Here is a 21,129-nt window from a genome sequence, read left to right as displayed (position 1 = left end):
TTGATTCAGTACAGCTGTAAAGATGTTAAAAGAATGAAGCAATCTGAAATCCGTATGATATTTTATTTATATTTGATTGTTGCCATTCGATAATTAGTAATAAGCTCGCTTTCTCTGCCACGTACGTTAGTGTTTCATATATAGATAGATTGTTTAAAGTTATCTCCATTATCCACTATATAGAATTGCTCTCTGGATGGATTTATAGTGCAACATGGTATGTGTTAAGGAGGCACAAGCATCTATAATTAGTAATTAATAAAAAAATTAATTTATTCAGTAGTTTACGCATTATATACTCTCTAGGTATTTTTTATACAATTCATATGACAAACAAAGAATCGACAGGAGGAAAAACTTGCTTTCTAAACAAGGCATTCTCATAAGCATACATTGCCGATCAATATTGTTTTGATGTCTACACGAAGTAGTCCAACCAATTAAAGTGTTTCTTATACGTGCGATTGTCATCGATTGATTAAAGAAATAATTTTTGCAGTTATTTCCTTGAAACTTAATCAGTAATCTCTCATAAGCTCAATTATCTACTATATTGATATTGTGGTGGTATGTAGATAATTATGATCCATGCAGGAAGCAACAGGACGAATGTTTTTAGGAACATTTCTTTTAATAATCACATTCACACACTAAACAAACACAAAGACAAGACATTCAAGCGCGCGGCTTCACAGTTCAGCGTCACGTCTCATTCTCATTACAATCCCAATGCACTATGGGATGACATATGGGATGGCCTAATCAGGCATTACCATCTAGTATCCAAAAGAGAAGATAAGAGTAATGCAACTGCTACAATATAAGTTTTTATATATTTAAAGTACTGCAAATGATGCTCTAGCGCTGTTGAATGGTTGAGTCAAAAAGGATCTTCATGAGGAGACAGTTTTCTGTGAAGATCCTGAAGGCATTAAAATGGAGGAATTGATTAATGGTCTCCGGCTAGCCTTTTCGATTACCTGTGGGTTAATGTTTTGTCCTGATATTGATTGAGACTACTTTGTGGCAAACTGTATTGATATCCAACTGTCTAACTGTCTACAGCTAGAATGGAATAAGATTCTGCATAAATCTTCACGGTATTGTATGGAATTTAGATCTTCTTGAGTATAACAGATTCTTCACGATATCGTATGACATTATTTTTACCAAAATAGAGGAGAAACTGAAAATCCTACTTCATTAATAATTTCCAAATAAAGCCTTTTTTTAAATTTTAATTTTAACATTGACAAAAGCACGCGATTTAAAGTTTTGACAGATGAGTTTAAATTTCATAAAATTAAAAAAAAAGTTTATAAATTTTGTACTACATTTAATAAGTTTATTATAAATAAGGAAAGCATTGTACAAAAATGAAATTTATATAATTAAAAAGGCAATATCTTTCATTTTACTATGATATAAAAAGGATTTTTTGAGATAACAGTTTTAGAAAATATGATCATCAATATCCATTGGTAAAAATCATCCAATCAATAGTCAAATCATAGCAATTACGTATCTGGCAATGGTTAAGTCCATTTTCGGGGCCCATTAAACTTTATTTGAAGCCTAACTTATGATTTATTTTACACCCTTTCTCGTTGAAAAGAATTTTTGAGCGTTCCTATCCATAACATTTCTAACAGTATTTTGCAGTTTCATGTATCAGCAAAGCGTTGAATTAACTGTGAAAACGTTCAATAAAGCAATCTGAATAGTTCATGGTTGGACTAATATTTCATTTCGTGCATGATTTTATTTGAACTTTGCTATTTTAGAAGAAATTATTTGGATATGTATTTTTAAATAAATTATTATTACTAAATTTTTGTATAATTTCAGGCCATGGAGATTTCCGAAAGTCCGTTACAGGAGAACCCTTGCCAGAACCCAGGGATCTCTCATTGGAAATATTCAAGGACCATCACAGACCCACTGTTAATGTGACTTTCCAATTCGCTACTTTTGCAGAATTCTTAGCTATTGATATTCTTCTTTCTGTTAGCCCATGTAAGTATCTTTAGCGGTCCGACAAAAATTGATTGCATCTATGCTAATGCTACTAGATTCAGAAGGCTTGAGAATTATGCAAAATTAATCGATTCAACCTTTAATTAGCATTTTGAATGTGGCAAGAAACGGAAAACCTCATTGTTGCATAAAACTATGCTACAACTAGATTTCTAACTAAAAAATTATTTCTTTTATGAGCCTATTAACCGTCTTTGTAAATCAATATATTCCTCATGATAAATGGTTATTACAAATTTCAATTAAAAGTTTCATATAACTATTCATCAATGGATTCTTGAGAAAGCAGTTAATTAACATTGTTTCCCAGTACTGATAAGACATTTACGGCCAGCTGTGTTGTCGCTGTTAGTAAACGCCTCGAGATAGCCAGATGGTGGATCTTTTCACCTGGGTGGTCTCGCATCTGTTCATTAGCGACTACAATGAAAGACTACATGTGGAATTCATCATCCAAGAGGTATTGATAGTACCTTCAAAGAGAAAGGGGTGTCCAAACATCTGAATGCTAGATGTTTCTCTTTGTGAAAGGACCTTCCCCCACTGGCGCCGTTGAAAGAGCATATTGCTGAACTTCTATTGGCCGAAAGAAAGCTCAAATGACCAGTGTAAATTAAGAGGCGGATATTGTCGCCGAAATATAGCTTGGAAATTATTTTTAGGAGGAGAGAAGAAACGAATTGCAGGAGACTGTTGGACTACGCCCACGAATTCGTAGTCCGTGAAGCAACTGAGTTTCAAAAAACCTTCGACTTTGACTGTTGTATCTCCTACTACAGGTGTAAATAATTATTTATTTAACCAAGATTAGAATAAGTTGTTCTTTGTACATATAGGGCTGTAAAATAAAGAATTGTCTGGAAATTTTGTTTCGTAATTTGATCAGTCTAGATCAGGACATTACAATATATTCAACCTTTAGTTATCATTTTGTGTGTGTTAAAAATATCTCCTGGCTGTTGTAAAAACTATGCGGTGCAATTTGATTTCTGACTAAAAAAATAATGTTTTATTAACCTATTAATCGTTTTTGGAAAACACTATATTCCCCATGTTTGATGATTACTATAAATTTCAATTTAATGTTTTGTTCACTATTTCTTAATGGCTTACTGCGAAAATGTTTCCAAAACTTCAAATTTCAATTACTAATGTTGGAATTCCTGTCTTAACCATAATATAATGTAACCCTTATGCTCATGCGTGTATTGGTGAGGTCAGGAAAAATTCCCACAGAAACAGAAGTAAGTTTAAGTTTGGTTGGTGAAGTGTAAGTAAGAACGGAACGAATGATGGTTGTATGCTATGTAAAGAATTCGTGCACGTAAAATGAAATATGTAAATCTTGTAAATAATTTGTAAATCTGCCCTTCTATCTTCAACCAGAAAAAAAATAGATGATAAAATAGAGAAAGCTCAATCATTATTGGATTAATGTTTTCGATGTTTATGCGGACTAATTCAGTTTAGAATATTTCGAATCATATTATTTAGAAATTCTCGGAAGGACAGTTAAGACTGTATAAAAGTTATATTTCATAATTGCTTTCAGAAGTACATTTATTGATTGAAGTAAAATAGTTTTATTTACAGCAATTAAATCTTTTTGAAGGTAAAATCTAATTTTATGTTCAATCAGAGAAATTCTTACTGAATAAACCTTTGAAATATAGAACAAATTATTCAAAAGATTATTCTGTGGTATACATAAGTACAATGCTAAAGAATTCGTTTTTCTGTTGTCATAGTTTAAAAAAAATGTTTTGGTTTCAGCAAAAACGATTTCGTATTTATTTAAGTTTTATCTCTTCTATCTCAAATTCAAATTTAAATTTTAAGATATCTGATAGCAAATTGGAGAGATACATAGTGTAATGAACAAAATATCTTTAAGTCTTATATAATTATATGAGTTACGTGGCTATCGAAATTTTAAACTTAGAAATATCTTGCTGAAGAATCTATTAAGAAACTAAGATAATTAGATATAAATATTTAATCGAAAATTTTAGAGAGCATTACTCCTGACGAATCAGTTGATAGCCAAAGCCGACTAGTTATTATTAGAGATAAAAATTAAATTTTTTGGACTTATTTTTATACATTGAAAACAATGAAGGATTTTGCAATGATTATTCAACTTACATAAGATGAGAATGCATATTGCAAACTACTGTAATAACAGTCGTTAATAATACAGATCAATATCCGTTGAAACAAAAAAGTTAATTTATTATAAAAATATAAATGATCATTAAAAAAAAATATTTTGCAAAGATTCGTGCTTACGTGAATTTCAATGTTTTTCTGGATTTCTCGATAACTGATTACGCCTAAATTCATTAGCATAATTATTTTCATTTCTACGTTTGGGAACTAAAATTTGTAATTTTTGTACTTTCTTAAAGTGAGAACATTGGAAAAATTGTCGGCGTCCTGGCATAGGGGTAGCACGTCTTCCCCGTGACCTGGTCGTCCTGGGTTCGAGTCCCAGTTCGGGCATGGTTGTTCCTCATCTGTTCTATCTGTATGATGTGTGAATGTGCCCCTCTGTAAAAAGGGGTTGTGCAAGCGAATGTCATGTGTGAGTAGCTAAGACGTACTCTTGGCCCTCGTTGGTGCTGCTAAAACAAGAGACACCCACTTGGCTTAAAGTCGCTAACTTTGTGAGAGAGCTTGTCCATGGCAAGTGCCATTATAAATAACAACATTGGAACAATTTCTACTGAATTACTTATGGACTGCCAGACATTTTCAATTGTTATAAAAATATAAAAAACATTGATTGATTTGAATGGAAAAGTAATATTTTATTAATTAAATTTTTGTATCTATTTCAAGATTTGATGAAACGAGGGAAAAGTTTTTGATAACTCTTAGCTATTTTAATAAAAGTTCATTACAGCTTTTTTAATAGAATTTTTCCAAAAGCCATTTGTAATATAAAGAAATGTATGTTAAATCACAATTTTTTTTCAATATCAAAAATATAAATCAGAATGAATAATTTTCAGAAATATCGGTTAAAATCAGTGTCACCATCAATTTAAAATTTGATTCTGTATTTGATATTTTTTATAATTTCTCCCAACTTGTGAAACACAATCCTTTTCTTTACTATTGTTCAGCATTGAAACTACTAAGCGTTTTAAGCTATAAAATAGAACATTTTTAAAAATCATTAAAAATTGCTCAAACTAGCGATCTCTTTATAATTTGTGTATTTTCCTTTTTACCATAATGCATTGTTTATTTATCATAAAACATTATAAAACATTGCTTATTTGACATTAAAAGATAATCGGTTTTAAAATAGCTGGATTTTTTTTTCATTCACTATTTTATAGATTTCTTCTGTTCTTTTTTATTCTTGCTCACATAAAATTCAACATTCCATTGTAATAATCGCAGATTTATCATCATTATTATTATTATTTTATAGCTACTGACTGCTGTTCAGAAAAAAATGCGAATAAACCGGAATGCAAGCCAATTTCAGTACGGCCTGATGATCCTTTTTATTCGGAGTTCAATAAGACCTGTATAGACTTTCAGAGAACTGAACAGTGTGCATGCAACACTCGTAAGTACATTTAAAAAAACATTATGGAAGAAATTTTTAGTCTTATATTATATTATATTATATATATATATATATATATATATATTCTATATTCAAATAAGTTCTTGAACTTTGAAAAATATTTTCCGAATGTAAAAAAAAATATGTCCGTTCTATCTGAACAAGAAAAGAGTATCATAGAAATTTCCCAAAAAAAGAGTAACAATGCTTGCTCGTTGCTCTTCATTTTCTGGAAGTTTTAAATTTCTCAATGCGAAGGAAATTATATTACAATGGGTAAGTCCATCACAACACTTATCTCTTATGGTCCTACATCCTTTAAAGAAATATATATTAGGAAAAATAAGCCCCTAAAATTATGCATGATGTCACTTCTAGAAAATGTTTTATCAGAATTAATTATTTGTTTAGTTCGATATAAAAGTAAATTCTCTAGAAGAAAATGCTTTTCAATATCTTAAAAAATTCTTGACATTTTCCTCCACGAACTACTAATTTAAATGGTATGCTTCTTGAGTGGACACATTTTCAATAACTAAAATTAAAAGAATAGGTTAGTTTTTTCCAATTAATTTCTCATATGGTCCCTTTATTAAATTTCACTCCCTTTAACTAATTAAATGTTTGTTTGTTTTTGTAAATTTTCACTGCATTTTCTATCTTGCAATAACTTTCATTCGCTGATAATTCAAAAGATAAGACTCTACCTATATTCACAGTATAAAAACTTTTCATAAAATCTTTAAGTTTTGCTTAAACTTATGTTATTATTCACAGAACAAAGAGCTCAGAAGAATGGTGTTACTTCTGCAATTGATATTTCTCAAGTGTATAGCCCGAGTGAAAAGAGGTCAAAGGAACTAAGAACACTGGATGGAACAGGTTTGTAAGACTGTTTATTTGAGATAAAAAAGTTTTTTTTTTAATTATTTGGTGCCATTTTTTATTATAAAAGTAACATTAGTATTTATGAGCTTTATGATATGTTAAAAGTTTCTAACGTCGCAGATCCTTCATCTTTTGCTTTTGTAATTTGCTTTACTAGATCAAATGGTTTCACTTTGGTGATCAAGAAGTTCTGGAGGGTTGAATGCCTTTAGACATTGTCATTCTTATTGATCATTATTCAAAATAAAGATATTTTTCTAAAATACTCTCTGCCAGATTCAAATTGCAACTTTGCAGCCTCAAAATGCAATGTTAATTTAGTAAATTTAATAAAATTTTAAACAATTCCTGAACATTCGATATATTCAGGGTTAGCAAGAAATAACTTACCTACTTCAAAGGGCTCTAAAGTGCGTTCTATTGATCCAAATGAGATAAAATTTGAACTACAGATTATTGAGATGATGCCCTTTACATTTATTTTATTAAAAATTAGTACAAAAATTTACCTTTAAGTGGCGTTTTAATACACATAAAACCTTTAACATGGCTTATAATTGTTAAATAATGTAAAATTAAAATTGCTCAATATGTCCACCTTCATTTTCAACAATATGCTCTAATCGGTGAAACATATTTTCTATAGATGACCGGAGTGAGTCTGCGGAATATTACGAATACGGCGCCGAATATTTCTTTCACATCTAGTGGAGATGAAGGCCTTTGACGATAGATATTGTCCTTCAAATAACCTCACAACCAAAAGTCGAAGGGGTGGTGTCCGACGAGAGAGGAGGTCATGCTATTGGGAAATGACGGCTGATAACTCGTGGTTCTGTGAAATGCTGTATTAACAATCGCTTTACACCACGATTAATATGCATCATCCTGCATGAAAATGATGTCTTCAAGGCATCCACGCTGTAGAAGAGTTGGCATTACAAGATCCCTCAGAATATCATGGTATCGTTGTCTTGTGACGGAACAGGTTCCATTTGAATTTATCGCTTCAAAGAAATACGGTCTAATAATAAAGGTAGCTGTAAAACCACACCACGCAGCGATCTTTTTCAGGATGTAAGATTGTTCCTGAATACCGTGAGGTTTTTCCTCTGCCCAAATTCGACAGTTGTGGGTGCTTACTTGCCCATTGAGGCAAAAGTAGGCCACCTCAATCCACAGAATGTTCCATGGCCAAGTTGTGTCAACCACCATTCCAGGAAGGAACTGAAGTACAAAAGTTTTACTGACCTGTATGTCCCCGTCCTGCAACAGGTGCAGACATGATTTTGTATGGATAAAAATGCAAAATCTGCCTACGATTTTTCGTACAGTTGAATAGAACATATCTGGAAGATGGAAAACAACTGGCAAACTCACACTTTTAGGCAGCGACTGACTGCTGGCTTCAACGAGCGCGGTTGCAACATTTTAGAGCTGGAAGACGAGATTTGTTTTTCGTCCTCTACCTGGAAAACTGCAGTTACCCATTTTTTTTAAAATTTCTGTATCATCTTGCGTAGAGCACCTGGAGACATTGGACCTCTTCGTACCTGCTTCCTACGACGAAATTCCTTTAGAGCTGCAAGAGCGGAGTTTTCTTAGTTCCTTTAGAGTGGAGTTTTCTTGGTTCCTTTAGAGTGGAGTTTTCTGGGTTCCTTTAGAGTGGAGTTTTCTTGGTTCCTTTAGAGTGGAGTTTTCTAGGTTCCTTTAGAGTGGAGTTTTCTGAGTTCCTTTAGAGTGGAGTTTTCTGGGTTCCTTTAGAGTGGAGTTTTCTTGGTTCCTTTAGAGTGGAGTTTTCTTGGTTCCTTTAGAGTGGTGATTTCTGGGTTCCTTTAGAGTGGAGTTTTCTGGGTTCTGGTAGAACCATTTTACCAGTAACGCTTTTTCTTACGACATTGGCGTGAGGAACAGAGCAGAATCTAATGTTCGTGCAGAATCCTCCTTCTTTTTATCCAAAGAAAACTGGTAATAGACCTGTACTGTAACTCAAATTATGTTTCACATTTTCAATATATGCAAATAAATACGATTTTCGTACTATGTTATCTATTAGTGAATTTTTGAACTAAATTTTTTTAAATTAATAAATATAAAGCGCATCATCTGAATAATTTGTAGTTCAAATTTTATTTTATTTGGATCAATAGAATACATTTTAGAGCCCTTTGAAGTAGGTAGCTTATTTCTTGCTAATCCTGTATATATTATTAAATTCTTATATAACAAGATATAAGTGTTTCTTCTTTCCTTTATATCTTGTTCCATGAATTAAGGAGAGACCACCCAAGTATGAAGATGAGAATTCCAGACTTCCAGATGAAAGCACCGTGATTAGATTTCATTTCTTACGGTGGTGGTTCTCAGTGAAAAAATAATGAAACTTAGATTACTTTAAAAAAAGCCGTAATTTCACAGTGCGTAGGAGCAAATCATATCAGATTTCCCAAACGACAAGCATTCTTCGTTGGATTATTAACGTGGTATTTCCTTACATACATAATAACCACTTACAAAAACATTTGTAATTTGAGAAGCTTTAGATAAAATTGAACTTAACATAGGCTGGTATTTCAAGAAATATTAAGTAACTATTATCGAATTTGAAAATGTAAAAGAAACACTAAAATACATAACTGTTAAGTTATGCCAAATGTTATCATATTTTAGAATATGCAAAGCAAATTGTAAATTAAAAATACTTCCGTAATTATTATTATAGCTGATAGATGATCTAGCATTTTATTTACTTTTAGGGCAACTAAAGCATAACGATTCAAGCGTTGGCTGTCTTTTGCCTTCTGGAAAAGGCCCCAATGATCTTTTCTGTCCAAAAGGAGAAGAACCACAGTGCTTCATGTCAGGTAAATGACTCTAAATATATAAAAAGGTGAATTTTCTATATCATTCTGACATATAAATTCTAAACTTCCTCATTCAATCATATATTCTATAAGGTTGAACATTTGTCATTAGCAAAGAATATGGTGAAACATTTACCATGAATACGTTTAAATACAGGAGTTTAATTTAGTATTACAGAATAAATTCTGATCTTGCTTTAGAAATTATTGAATTTTGAATTTGTCATATGTTATTTTTGCTTACATGTGCATTCTACAAATGAATAATGAGAAATATTGTTAAATATCTGTGTCGCTGTTTTTTGTATCTATAGAAAACATTGCTTTAACAATAAGTAGTAAAGCGTATATGTAATGAAACCAGTGTTGGAGAAAAATTATGTCTTGTGGCCGATGAGACTGTGTTAGATTGTATTTTTCTTGCATGTGTCGTCTGTTGAAGAACGATGTAAGCTTTTAGTTCAGTGCCAAAAGCTATTGGTGGTAATTTAAAGGCTTTTAATATTAGCCAGAAAAGTATACCAATGACGAAGTAAAAGCTGTGCAAAAAGAAATGCTTTGGATGCCAGTCTTTTGGGGGCGCCAAAAAAATATATATATTTTATAATTTTGTTCATTTTTATACATTTTATTTTCAAAAGACAATAAATAAAATGAACAGCGGGAGCAATACATCAATACTAAAATGTGGACGTAACACTTGAAGGACGAGGACAGATGAAAAATGTTCCAGTTTTAATTTAATTGTACTACACTCCCTGCAAACGAAACTATCCATGACGATACTTAATCGTGATAATTCAAAAAATTGATGGGCCTTCCTTAGCCTTTAGAAGCCTGATTCTCCGAATTAAATCTTTAAAAATATCAATGTGTTCATTGCAGTAACCAGATAAAGGAAAAAATAATTTTTTTTAAAAAATCTAAATTTATTTCGAAAAAAAAAAAACAGATATGAATTTTCAAGGAAGTATCAGTTCTTCAAGTAAAATAGGCCTTAGCTATAAATAATTAGTTTATAGTAAATATAAGATATTGGCCCTAAGATTTATTTAGCTTAACTTTTTCTAAAAATTTGTCATTCGTTCAATACTGCAGGAAAGCAAAATGTCACATTATTTGAACAATTTTGACAGCTGGAGCTTATTTTTTTAACTTTCAATCAAATGAACATTATGCAATGGGCAGATACAAACAGCTGTGGTGAAAGCTTATAAGCCAGATAACAGCTACAAAACACGTGCAATTGCTTTTGTCTTGTGGTCTTGTTACTCGGCTGCGAACCACAAGGTCCCAGGTTCTATCCTCGCTCATACCAATCCGCTACACAGCCAAATATTAAAAACAAACCAACTGTAAGTTTACAATTTGGTTTAAAAGTCCGGTATCAAATTTGAAACTTAGGGCAGTTAAAAGTTAGAAAATGGAAAAAAAAGCAAAACTACAAACTGTCACATTCTCATACCCTTTTACAAAGTATAACATCAATTCATTCGGTGGCATTTTTCCCAAGATATAAATAAATAGCTAAAATGTCAGACAAATGTTTCAAGATACGTTCTTTGTTTCTAAAAATAAAAATAGCAGCATTTATATTTCATGATGTATATCAGCAATCAATATATATATTCTAATGAAATGCAGATCACCATAATTTATCATTTCCCAAAGAGCTTAAAAGCATGAAATTATTGGTTTTAAAATGAATAACAGATTGAATCTTCTATGAATTTCTAATAAGAATAAATTTCCAGGGTTAAATTAATTAATGAAATTTTTATTTTAACATTTAAATAAAGCAACATTTGCATTATTTTGTTTTTGATTAATAAATAAAATCCATTCTGATTAACACAAAATTTCAATCACTGTTCCTAAACTAATTTTTAATCATTTTAGAATTTTTTTATGGATTAATAACACAAAACAAAATTTGAAAAACCTAAACTCATTAATATATATATTATTATATAATTTATATATTAATTATTATATCATATTGATACATATAAAAAAGCCCTTCATAGCAGATGATCCAAATACTACTCAAAGAGATTTAAACAATATACAAATATTGAAATATACTAGAAAGTTATTCATTACCAAATTTACAAACTGCTAGAAATGAAGGAATTTAAAAAAGCGCCAAATTATAGTGAAAAGTGTACCAAAAACTTCAATAAGATAATCAAGATAATCTAGATATCCTTTTTAATTGTTATAGTCAGATTTCAGTGTCAGTTCTCTACAATTCTGACTGCAACTGGAAAACATACAATAGTTTTCAAATCTTGAAATTACAGACATTATGCATAACGTTAGAGTAACTGAATACAACTAAAGATTCTTGAAAGAGATTTTCAAAAGGGTTCTCCAATTCAAACAACTTCAATATAAAGCATTTAATCATACTAAAATTAGCAAAATTCGCTGAAAAAGATTCACCAATTGTACCTGGAAGAATAAATACAAATAAAGAGGATAAAAATAAAAGATTTAATATCTATAAATTGATTTTAATAAACGTATTGGCAACTGATTATTATTCCATACAAATATAATGGAAGAGTGTATAGAATATTTTGTCGATCGATTCAACAAATCTATGACTTACCTAAGTATGAAACTTTTAAGATTATATTTATCTTTTAATACATTAACTCAAAAAAGTTTTGAGCGAAACGGATGAAATTTGGTATGTGGTCTTCATACCAGATATATAAATATCTAGACTAATCATCTTTGGCAAACTGGTTCACCGGGGATATTGATTGTATTTAATATTAAATTTATTTAAATATAACTACATATTCATCATTCAGGAAAATTTCCAGACATAAAGAACGCGTCATTTGTTCTTACGTCTTTTCTTTGTGCATTTGAACTTTTCTAATGGAGACCAGTCCCATGACATCATAGAGCTATTAAACATAATTGTTACAATCCATCTGTCTTTCCTTCCATATCTTGCCATCTTCCTATGTGTACTAAGTTTGCTAGTTCTAGATCGAATGACTGAGAAGTATATAGAACGCCAACACGCACACACACATACATCTTTATTATTAGTAGAGATAATAAAATAAATTCCACGTGCATTTGATTTCTTCTTAGTGTCACATTATTCTTTATAGTAATAAAAAATTAAATGTTCTTCATAATAATAATTTCATTTCGAAATTCTAGGTGATCCACGTACAAACCATCATACTATTGCGACAAGTTTGCTGACTATCTATATGAGAGAACATAACAGGATAGCAAAGGTCTTGAAGCAGATGAACCCTCACTGGGGAGAAGAAAAGTTATTTCAGGAAGCCAGGTTTAAAAAAGTTTCAAAATGCTTTCCTAAACGTATCTTGCCTCAAATTCCAACTGCTTACCACAACATTCGATTCCAATTAAGTTAAGAAATTTAACGCAATCATAGCATCGTATATAATAAAATAGGTCCATTGTCAAAGAAATCATTAGTAAGAAGCTTTCGAATAACATCAGAATGCTTGATAGTTAGTTAAAGGCACTTTTTTAAAGCATCACAGGGGTATTTTGGGACGAACCTCATAATTTTGAACCGCAGTCAGATGACGAAAAAGACATTTGAGCTCTCAAGTCCGGGTCACCATTTATGAGAAGTGAATATATTTTAGCTTCATTTGAGCTTCAAAACTGATACAGAATTACCAAGAAAAAGAAAAAAAATTATATTTTAAACAAAAAAGTTTTTAAAAAGATACAAATAACTCTTTCGAGTTAGGACAAATATTTAATCCTAGCAGTTCAGCAGCCAGAATATGTGATATAAAGCCATTACAGCGAAGCTGGCACAGTAAAGATTGATAAATTGCCCCAATAAAAATTATTAATAAAAAATGAAAGGAACTAACAAATAAAAGAGATAAGGTGCAAGTTTCCCAAAATCAAGTGGGTCTTAAAAAAGATTATGATTTATTTAACTTGCCAATATTCTCGTCCTAATTCAGTGCCATTTTATTTTTGTACGCCTGAAACTTTTTCTTCAAATTGCCATTTAAGACATAAAACCGTTATAGAATAATAAATTCGAATGCCACGCAAAAAGTAATTTCTCTTATTGCATAAAATTACTGTCAGCAAAGAATGGTAAGATTATTACTATATTTTATACTGAAGTATTCAACCAACATTCTCATTATTCTTTACATCATGCATTTGAAAATATTTCAGAAAAAGTTCTTTGTTATATGTTTTGGAAATTGCTGATATAAATCCATCATAAACATATTATGCATTACTTTTTTTTTCAGAAAGATTACTATAGCAGAGCATCAGTGCATAGTCTTCAAGGACTTTCTGCCACTTCTTTTGAGCCCTCGCATTGTGGAAGAATTTAATTTGACTGTGCCAGACGGTGCCAAAGGTATTCGTTACAATCCGAATATCATACTTGGTATGTGGAACGAATTCGCAGCTGGATCATACAGACTTCACAGTTTGGTACCAACAAAAATCGGATCACTGAACCTTCGGTTCAAAGATACGTATTCGAATCCTTTTCTTATTCGTGAAGGACACTTATCTCAAATAATCAAAGGGGCGCATCAAGTACCGTCTGAGCAATACGACCGCTACATGGTCACAGATGTTACAGATTTCTTGTACGAGTAAGTTGTAGATTTACAATGATTCGTGGTTTCTGCATCCTTTTTTTATTACTATTAATATATCTTGGAATTATCATTATGATAATTACTGATATTTAATAGCTCATAATGTTTTCTGAATGTGAAAAAATTTCCTTCTAAACATTTAAATCAAGTATCAATATAGAGGGGAGAAATTAGAGAAGGTAGCCGTGTAGAGAAGAAACAAAGGGCAAAACGAATATCAATATTAACGCATTGAAAAGAGGCAGTAGACTCCCCATGGCCGAATGGTCGTAGCGCTGATTTCATAATCAAGAGATCGAAAGTTCGAATCCCGCTACAAACAATGCGATTCACAGTTTGTGCAAATATTTACTTTCTTGATTTTATGTTTTCCTTTATTTCATGCTCCAGAAGATTCTGGACTTTTCTTTAGTTTACCAGACAAGTATTCTGGACTTTTCTTACTGTCTCCAGAAAAGTATTCTGGAACTTTCCCTGCTAATATAAAAACAGAAGATCTGTCAATCACTGTGTTCTCAGTTCAGAGTTGAGTTAATAAATTAGTTTAGCTCTACTTCTTGTGTGTGTCATTGAGTTCCACACTAAAGTACCTACGTGACAATATCAATAGACCAGATCGTAGTGGTTCTTCAACGTGCGTTAAGGAATTTTTATTTTCAAAAATATATTTTTTCTTATCTAATCATAGGTTAAGGACTTATATCACCACGCCCTCAAACCGGCCTCTATGCACATGCAGAGAAAGATACGACATACCTAGACTATAAAATCCAAATCTGCCATAAAGTCGGTTCTCTAGTTTGTGACTCTCCTACAGGGTAGGGTAGAGTAGAGGCTTTGTCATGAAACCACTAGGATCGAGAATGCAGAAAAGAATATGAAGTCGTTAAATTTCAGTTGAAATTTAAGAAGATAACACTTTCATGAACTATAGCAATAATAGTAGTGAATTTTCCAAAGGGTTTAGACTTCATTCCGCATCTCCACAACGTTCTTTCTTCTTTGCTTTCTAACTATTAACTCAGAAAATTGTCCAGGAACTAAGCGTTTCGATAGAATGAAAACTAAATTGGAAGGTATTCTAATTTAAATATTGTCTACCATACTTCTACTTAGTAAGTGTTTAATATAATATCCGATTACTGTGCAAAGCTTTAACTGTGACTATTAATTATCTCGCCTACATGTCCCCAGCATTGATTGAAATCAATGCGTTAGTCCAGATTTTGTTGTGCTATTTACTGAAAGCCTTTTAAAACGTACAGGATGGACGGAGACAATAATCAAGATTCTTGAATTGTAGATATTGAATTGATATAAAATATCTTACAGATTTGCAGTTAGCATATTAAAAAGAAATAAAGTAAAAAGATTAATGAATAAAAAGATCGCTTGTCAAAGATTGAAAATAATGTTTTTTTCTAAATGCCATCTGCTCTTCGTCTTCTTTCGAGTCTGGCATCCAACTCCCAAACTCCGGTCAAATCCGTCAATGGCGATGGTGAGCAGGACCAACTTTCCAATCAGAACATTAGTCTGGCACCACATGTATATGAAGATTCACAATAATTTATTTATTGCTCTTCAAACATATGGCTTTTATAATCATTTCTAATCTACTTTTGTATCATCTCTTCATTTCTAGGCAGCCTGGAGTGCATTATGGACAAGATTTAGCCTCAATCAACATTCAAAGAGGAAGAGATCATGGATTGCCACCGTATATACAAATCGTGAAATTTTGCTCGGAAGGAGCAATCATCATTTCATCTTTTGACGATCTCTATAAACTTGGATTGATGTCAAAGGATAATGCTGATCTGCTGAAGACAACTTATTTGTAAGGTTGAATTCTGTTATTTATTTTATAAGACACATGTTTTCGAAATGAAAGTCGGAAAATCTAAACTGCGTGTTGTTGGTGTATTGACATATGTAAAAGGAAATATATTTTGCTATGAAAAATATCTCATTCTTTAATTTCTGCTTTAACGTTCTTAAAGTAATTTCAAATTTTTAATGATGCAATTTAAAATAACCAGGGTGATCGTAGGCGAATCCGTTCTATGCCTCTAAATATTCTCTTTCAAATATAGTAAATCTCATTTATACATTTCTCATTTATAAATCCTTATATTTATATATTCTCATGATAACCCCGATTCGTTCGTAAGCGTTGTAAGTTTTTACTTTATACAATAAAAAGGCAACAAACAGTCGGTTATATATCTTATATCATCTTTCTAAAATTCTCAAATCCTTTTGTCTTGATCATTATCTCTGTTTTTCCTTTTATTAATTCTTATATTACCTCCTTTTATATTAATAAAAGGCCACTTTATTGTTGATATAAAAATGTATGCTGTGGTCAAGCATATGTTAAAATAAGATCTTTTGTGTCAGGAATGAAGAAGTTCGTTAGGTTCCAAACTGATTCTTCCATCCGACAGCAATGCAGCTCAGAAATGTGGGTAAGACACTCCCTGTTCAGTTGTTAGGTTTTCGTTACTTGATGGGTATAATAATGCTGTGGGGTCAGATTATCTGTATTTCAATTAGGGGTCTTAATTACTACGGCAGGAATTTGTGCCGTGGCCGCCCGTAATGATTCACCTGGTTCAAATTCAGTTTCCAACTGTCCAGTGTAGAGACAATGGTCATTCAATTTTAACTAGAAGCCAACATAATCTGATGAGGTGGTAACTTCTTTGTGGTTTGCATTTCATTCAAATATTCGTAGATAAAACTATAATAGCCTATATTTTGATTAATAACTTCTTTTTCATATTCTAGGGCAGTAGAAGACATCGACATGTGGGTTGGGATTCAACTGGAGTACCACATGCCGGGAGCCATTACGGGACCGTCAGCTGTCTGCATCAATGCTAAGCAGTTCTATTTCAACCAGAAAGGGGATCGATTTTACTTTGACATCGAAGGCCCAGGGGCTCCCTTTACAGATGGTAGCTTTTTTTATAAAACGCGGATTTTATATAACAACGATGGTTTTTTTTATTTAAAGAAATTTCAGAAATGCATTCGGTACAGAACCATTTCAAGTATTTTTTATGAAGGCTTAAAAATAATAACTAGATTGTATGCCTTATATAAATTCAGCATAAATCCTTTGATAGTCACCGATTCAGATAAACCTTCGTCATCTGACCGAGATAGGAGTTAACAAAAGCCATCTTTAAACAGACCGCCTATTTTCAATTTAACAATGATGGTAACAATAAAATAATGATCTTCAAAAAGATGAAAAATTCCTTTTATTGAAGAGAAACAACTTCGAAATTTTATATTTAGTTTGAGATTTACTAGATTTTTAAATTACTTCAGAACGGAGCCATTTCAATATCAAATGTCGAAAACGAGACAACACTGTATTTGTTACCAACTTCTACATTCTTGGCATAAAGAGGAAAGGAGAATACAATCAAGAATGTGGATTAGAAGCTACCATTAAGTTAGCAGTTTTTCCTTCCTTGATAAATAATGTAATATTCTGGGATTGATTGAGCCCACTACAATGATAGGAGCCAACATTTGTTCCCACTAAAACGATATAATATACTTTTACTGGAAGGGCATATACTGTGACTGATGAATATGATTGATGCTGCAGTTGTTGATTTTAAAAGTCCAGTCCCGACAATTGTCATTCAGATGATCAAGCATAAGTATGACTTAGTCTTGGTTACCCATCTATATACAGAATTTGAAAAGTTCATGTTTCCTGCATATCAGGTTTTTTAAACAAAAATATTTATAATAAGAGCATTATATTTAAATATTATTATCTTTTCAGTATCTTATTTCTCTAGCCGAATAATAGTCACGTGATTAGTATGTTCGATGAAATTTCTATGGATTTGGTATATGATCCACTGATATTTATCAAAGGCATATCTGATTGTCTATCAGATGGTATGCTTATGTGAATTATACCAGAAGGGATAACTCAAATAAACATGTTATCTGACAACCTAAACTTGGATGAATTGGATGGATTGCAACGAAATTTGGTATATATACTATACATGAAATGAGCTCACGGAATTTCGAGAAAAAAATATTTTAGTTCCAAAATGTCCACTAGAGGGCGCCTTTTCCGTAAAAAACACTAATTTGAACACAATAAAAGAACAAAATGGAATAAAGAAACAATATTAACACTTATTGACTAGTTTTTGATCCCCTTGTCATCAAACCACATTAAGTAAAGGTAAGGAAAAATAACAGTATGCTGTTTGAGAAAAAAAAAAGTTCAGTTTGCAGAAACAATAACAGATTAGGACGAAATTTCACAAGAGTAGCAGTTGTTAATCGTGTCCAGGACGATGTAGAGAAAGGTGCTCTACATATGACCACCCTCATTCACCTTCAAAATTTCAAGTCGATGGACAGTTGTTCAATATCAGATCGTAACTGATCGGTTGTGATGCGGCGTTATGGCGTTCTTTAATCAATTCATCTTCGCAACAAGATATCGTCATCATTACAGCTGGAAAAAACGACATAAAAAATGACAATGACTGCAAACGTTTCATATCCTAACCTATTTTGCATAAAGCTTCCTCTTCTTCGCAAGCGTGGAAATCTCGACATTTTTCCCTAGAACTGACAGCTTTTCCTTGTTTTGCATTTTATAACTCATAATTCTTGTTCTGAATTGTTAAGATTGTTTCTGTATTCCGTTTTGGTAGTTTATTTTGTTAAATTTAATGTTCTTCCGGAAAAAGCGCCCTCTAGTGGGCATTTTGGAACTAAAAACATTTTCGAAATTCCATGAGCACATTCCATGTATTGTCTATATACCAAATTTCGTTGCAATCCGTTCACCCGTTTGCGTTGTAGGATTCTGTTTATAGGGGAATTTTAATTATAACCACCCTGTACTATAATAGGCAGCAAATATTTGATAGCAGATGAGAGGATATTAATACTCAGTATATGCATATATGTATGTATGTAAAATCATATGTATTTTAGTGAAATATTTATTTTTAGATCAAAGAAGTGCTTTGAAGCAGTGCTCTTTTGCTAGAATCTTATGTGACGACACTGATATGAGTGAAGTCACAAAGAATCCGTTTCTTCTTCCAAGCAAAGAGTAAGTTTCGGCTTCGTCTAATTTATTACAAACGATTAAAAAAAAATACCTAAAAATTATTTTTTATTTCTGATTTTTTTCAATGGAGTAGATAACGAAACTTAGTCATTTCATAAATTATAATTTTTTAGAGAATAAAAAAATGTGAATTTTTGATAGCGTATTACTTGTTGGTAAAATATAAAAAGAAGAATTAAAAATATATTTCTATGACTTTTTAGTAAATCCAATGTAACATGTTTTATAAAGGCAAAAAATATATATATATATATATATACTTATACTTTCGTGTAAGACAAATTAATAGCACTTTTTAAAATTATTTACAATGTTAACTTTTTAGTTAATAAATATGCCCACTGATGGAACGTGAAAAATTCGTGCGTATCTAAATCGTATAGATATGACACGCCAACGATAATGCCAAATTCTCAATTGATATTATTTTAAGAAACCTTGATAAATTTATCTAATTAATCTAACATTGATAAATTAATTAATCAAAATTTAAACGAAAATCACCTACATTGTCTCTGTGTACGCGTACGTGCGTACGTGTTTGTGTGTAGGTGTTCGACAAATCATATCGTTAACTTTTAAATGCCAAATTTGGCATTATATATACCTTGGATACATACAAAAAAATATGGATTTCGGAGCGAGGTTTTGGAAATTTTAATTAAAATTTTATTTAATTAGTTAATTAGCTGGATTTTCAGGACATTCCAGTGATAACTTTTGGAAATGTCATTGTTCAAAAATAAATTTTACTTTGTTTGAAATGTTTTTAAAATGTGCCTTTAATTACAACAAATTAACTGTCCTGAAAACTTTTTCTGAATTTTAGCCATTTTTCACAACTAAATTTTCCCTATTTTCCAACAATAGATTACATCGTTACCCTGAAATTCAAACCTTTTTTCATAGTTTCATTAAATATCTACTCGCCTCAATGTCGTCCATTGTTGAAAGCTGAAAAAAAGAAGGATTCTCCTAGCTATCTATGCAGTTTATGAGACGAACAAAAAATTCATTTCACAATACCGAGAAATTTAGAATATAGATTAATGGCCCACTTACGTTATTGATAGAATTATGATATCATGGAAAGATTTACGTACGTAATCAACAAAACATGTAAAACAATTAAAATAACATGGTTTTAATGTCTGGCAGTTGGGCAGGATACATCTATACAAGTTAATTGAAAATAAATATAACCAACCAAACCAAAACAGAAGGTCATCAAAGACGATTCATATATTATACAAAGCAGTACTTGTTCTTACTCAGAATGCGCAGTTACGTTTGCTTCATAATTGCAGCTTCAAATGAATGATCCAAGTTACGAACATCCTATAATAAATTGACTGAATTGAATTGATATTTTTTGACTCACTTAAAATTTCTAAATTTTCATAAATTTAGAAATTTATGAAAAAAATTGAAAACTTATATACAAAATGAATTTAACCACATATTTCACTCTGTTTTATTCTTTTCATGAATTAGGACTTTAGAAACATAAATTTGTAAATAAATCGAAATAAATGTGTTGTTTGATATATATACTCAAAATATATCGAAAAATATACCTGTTCAGTTATTGAAAATTTTTATTTTTAATTTATATTATATAGTAATTATGTTATTTTTTGTTGAAGGAATTCAGCTGTATCCTGTGATGAAATTCCCAAGATTGACCTCACGTTATGGAAGGAAAATGAAAACTCTATTACTACATAATTATTTTTCACAGCATGAGCCTTCTGAATGAATGTATGAACAATTCTCAAAACGAAGAAGGTTCATTTTCAATAAAATGGGAGAAACCCAAATCTTCAATACATTTTGGTTTTCTTTAATATTTCTAACAGTTCCTGATAGAAATATTTGATTAAAAGATTATTTAATTATTTCTCAGATATGAGTTTCTTTGAATTTCTTTAGAATATTATAGAAAACATTAATTTTTTTCTCCAAAGTAGGAAA

The 21,129-nt window shown here is 31.2% G+C and overlaps 1 protein-coding gene across 1 annotated transcript; it reads left to right on the top strand.

Moving 5' to 3' along the window:
* The first annotated feature begins 214 nt into the window (after window positions 1-214).
* Window positions 215-20,883, top strand: LOC129987667 (peroxidase-like). The gene is made up of 11 exons (XM_056095623.1): window positions 215-251; window positions 1,849-2,016; window positions 5,480-5,620; window positions 6,398-6,502; window positions 9,265-9,372; window positions 12,559-12,694; window positions 13,659-14,015; window positions 15,667-15,861; window positions 16,815-16,984; window positions 19,035-19,137; window positions 20,802-20,883. The coding sequence occupies exons 1-11, from the start codon at window positions 215-217 to the stop codon at window positions 20,881-20,883; spliced, it is 1,602 nt and encodes a 533-aa protein (XP_055951598.1).
* The last annotated feature ends 246 nt before the right edge of the window (window positions 20,884-21,129 follow it).

This window comes from Argiope bruennichi, chromosome 10 (assembly GCF_947563725.1).
Source record: "Argiope bruennichi chromosome 10, qqArgBrue1.1, whole genome shotgun sequence".
NCBI lineage: Eukaryota > Metazoa > Arthropoda > Arachnida > Araneae > Araneidae > Argiope > Argiope bruennichi.
The sequence above is the reverse complement of the archived record's forward strand: the minus strand, read 5'-3'. Positions and strand labels throughout refer to the sequence as shown.

Coding starts and splice junctions, on each gene's coding strand:
- LOC129987667 (XM_056095623.1), top strand. CDS start 215: ATGGTATGTGTTAAGGAGGCACAAGCATCTATAATTA. Junction 6,503..9,264: donor AAGAACACTGGATGGAACAG/GTTTGTAAGACT, acceptor ATTTACTTTTAG/GGCAACTAAAGCATAACGAT. Junction 16,985..19,034: donor AGGGGCTCCCTTTACAGATG/GTAGCTTTTTTT, acceptor ATTTATTTTTAG/ATCAAAGAAGTGCTTTGAAG.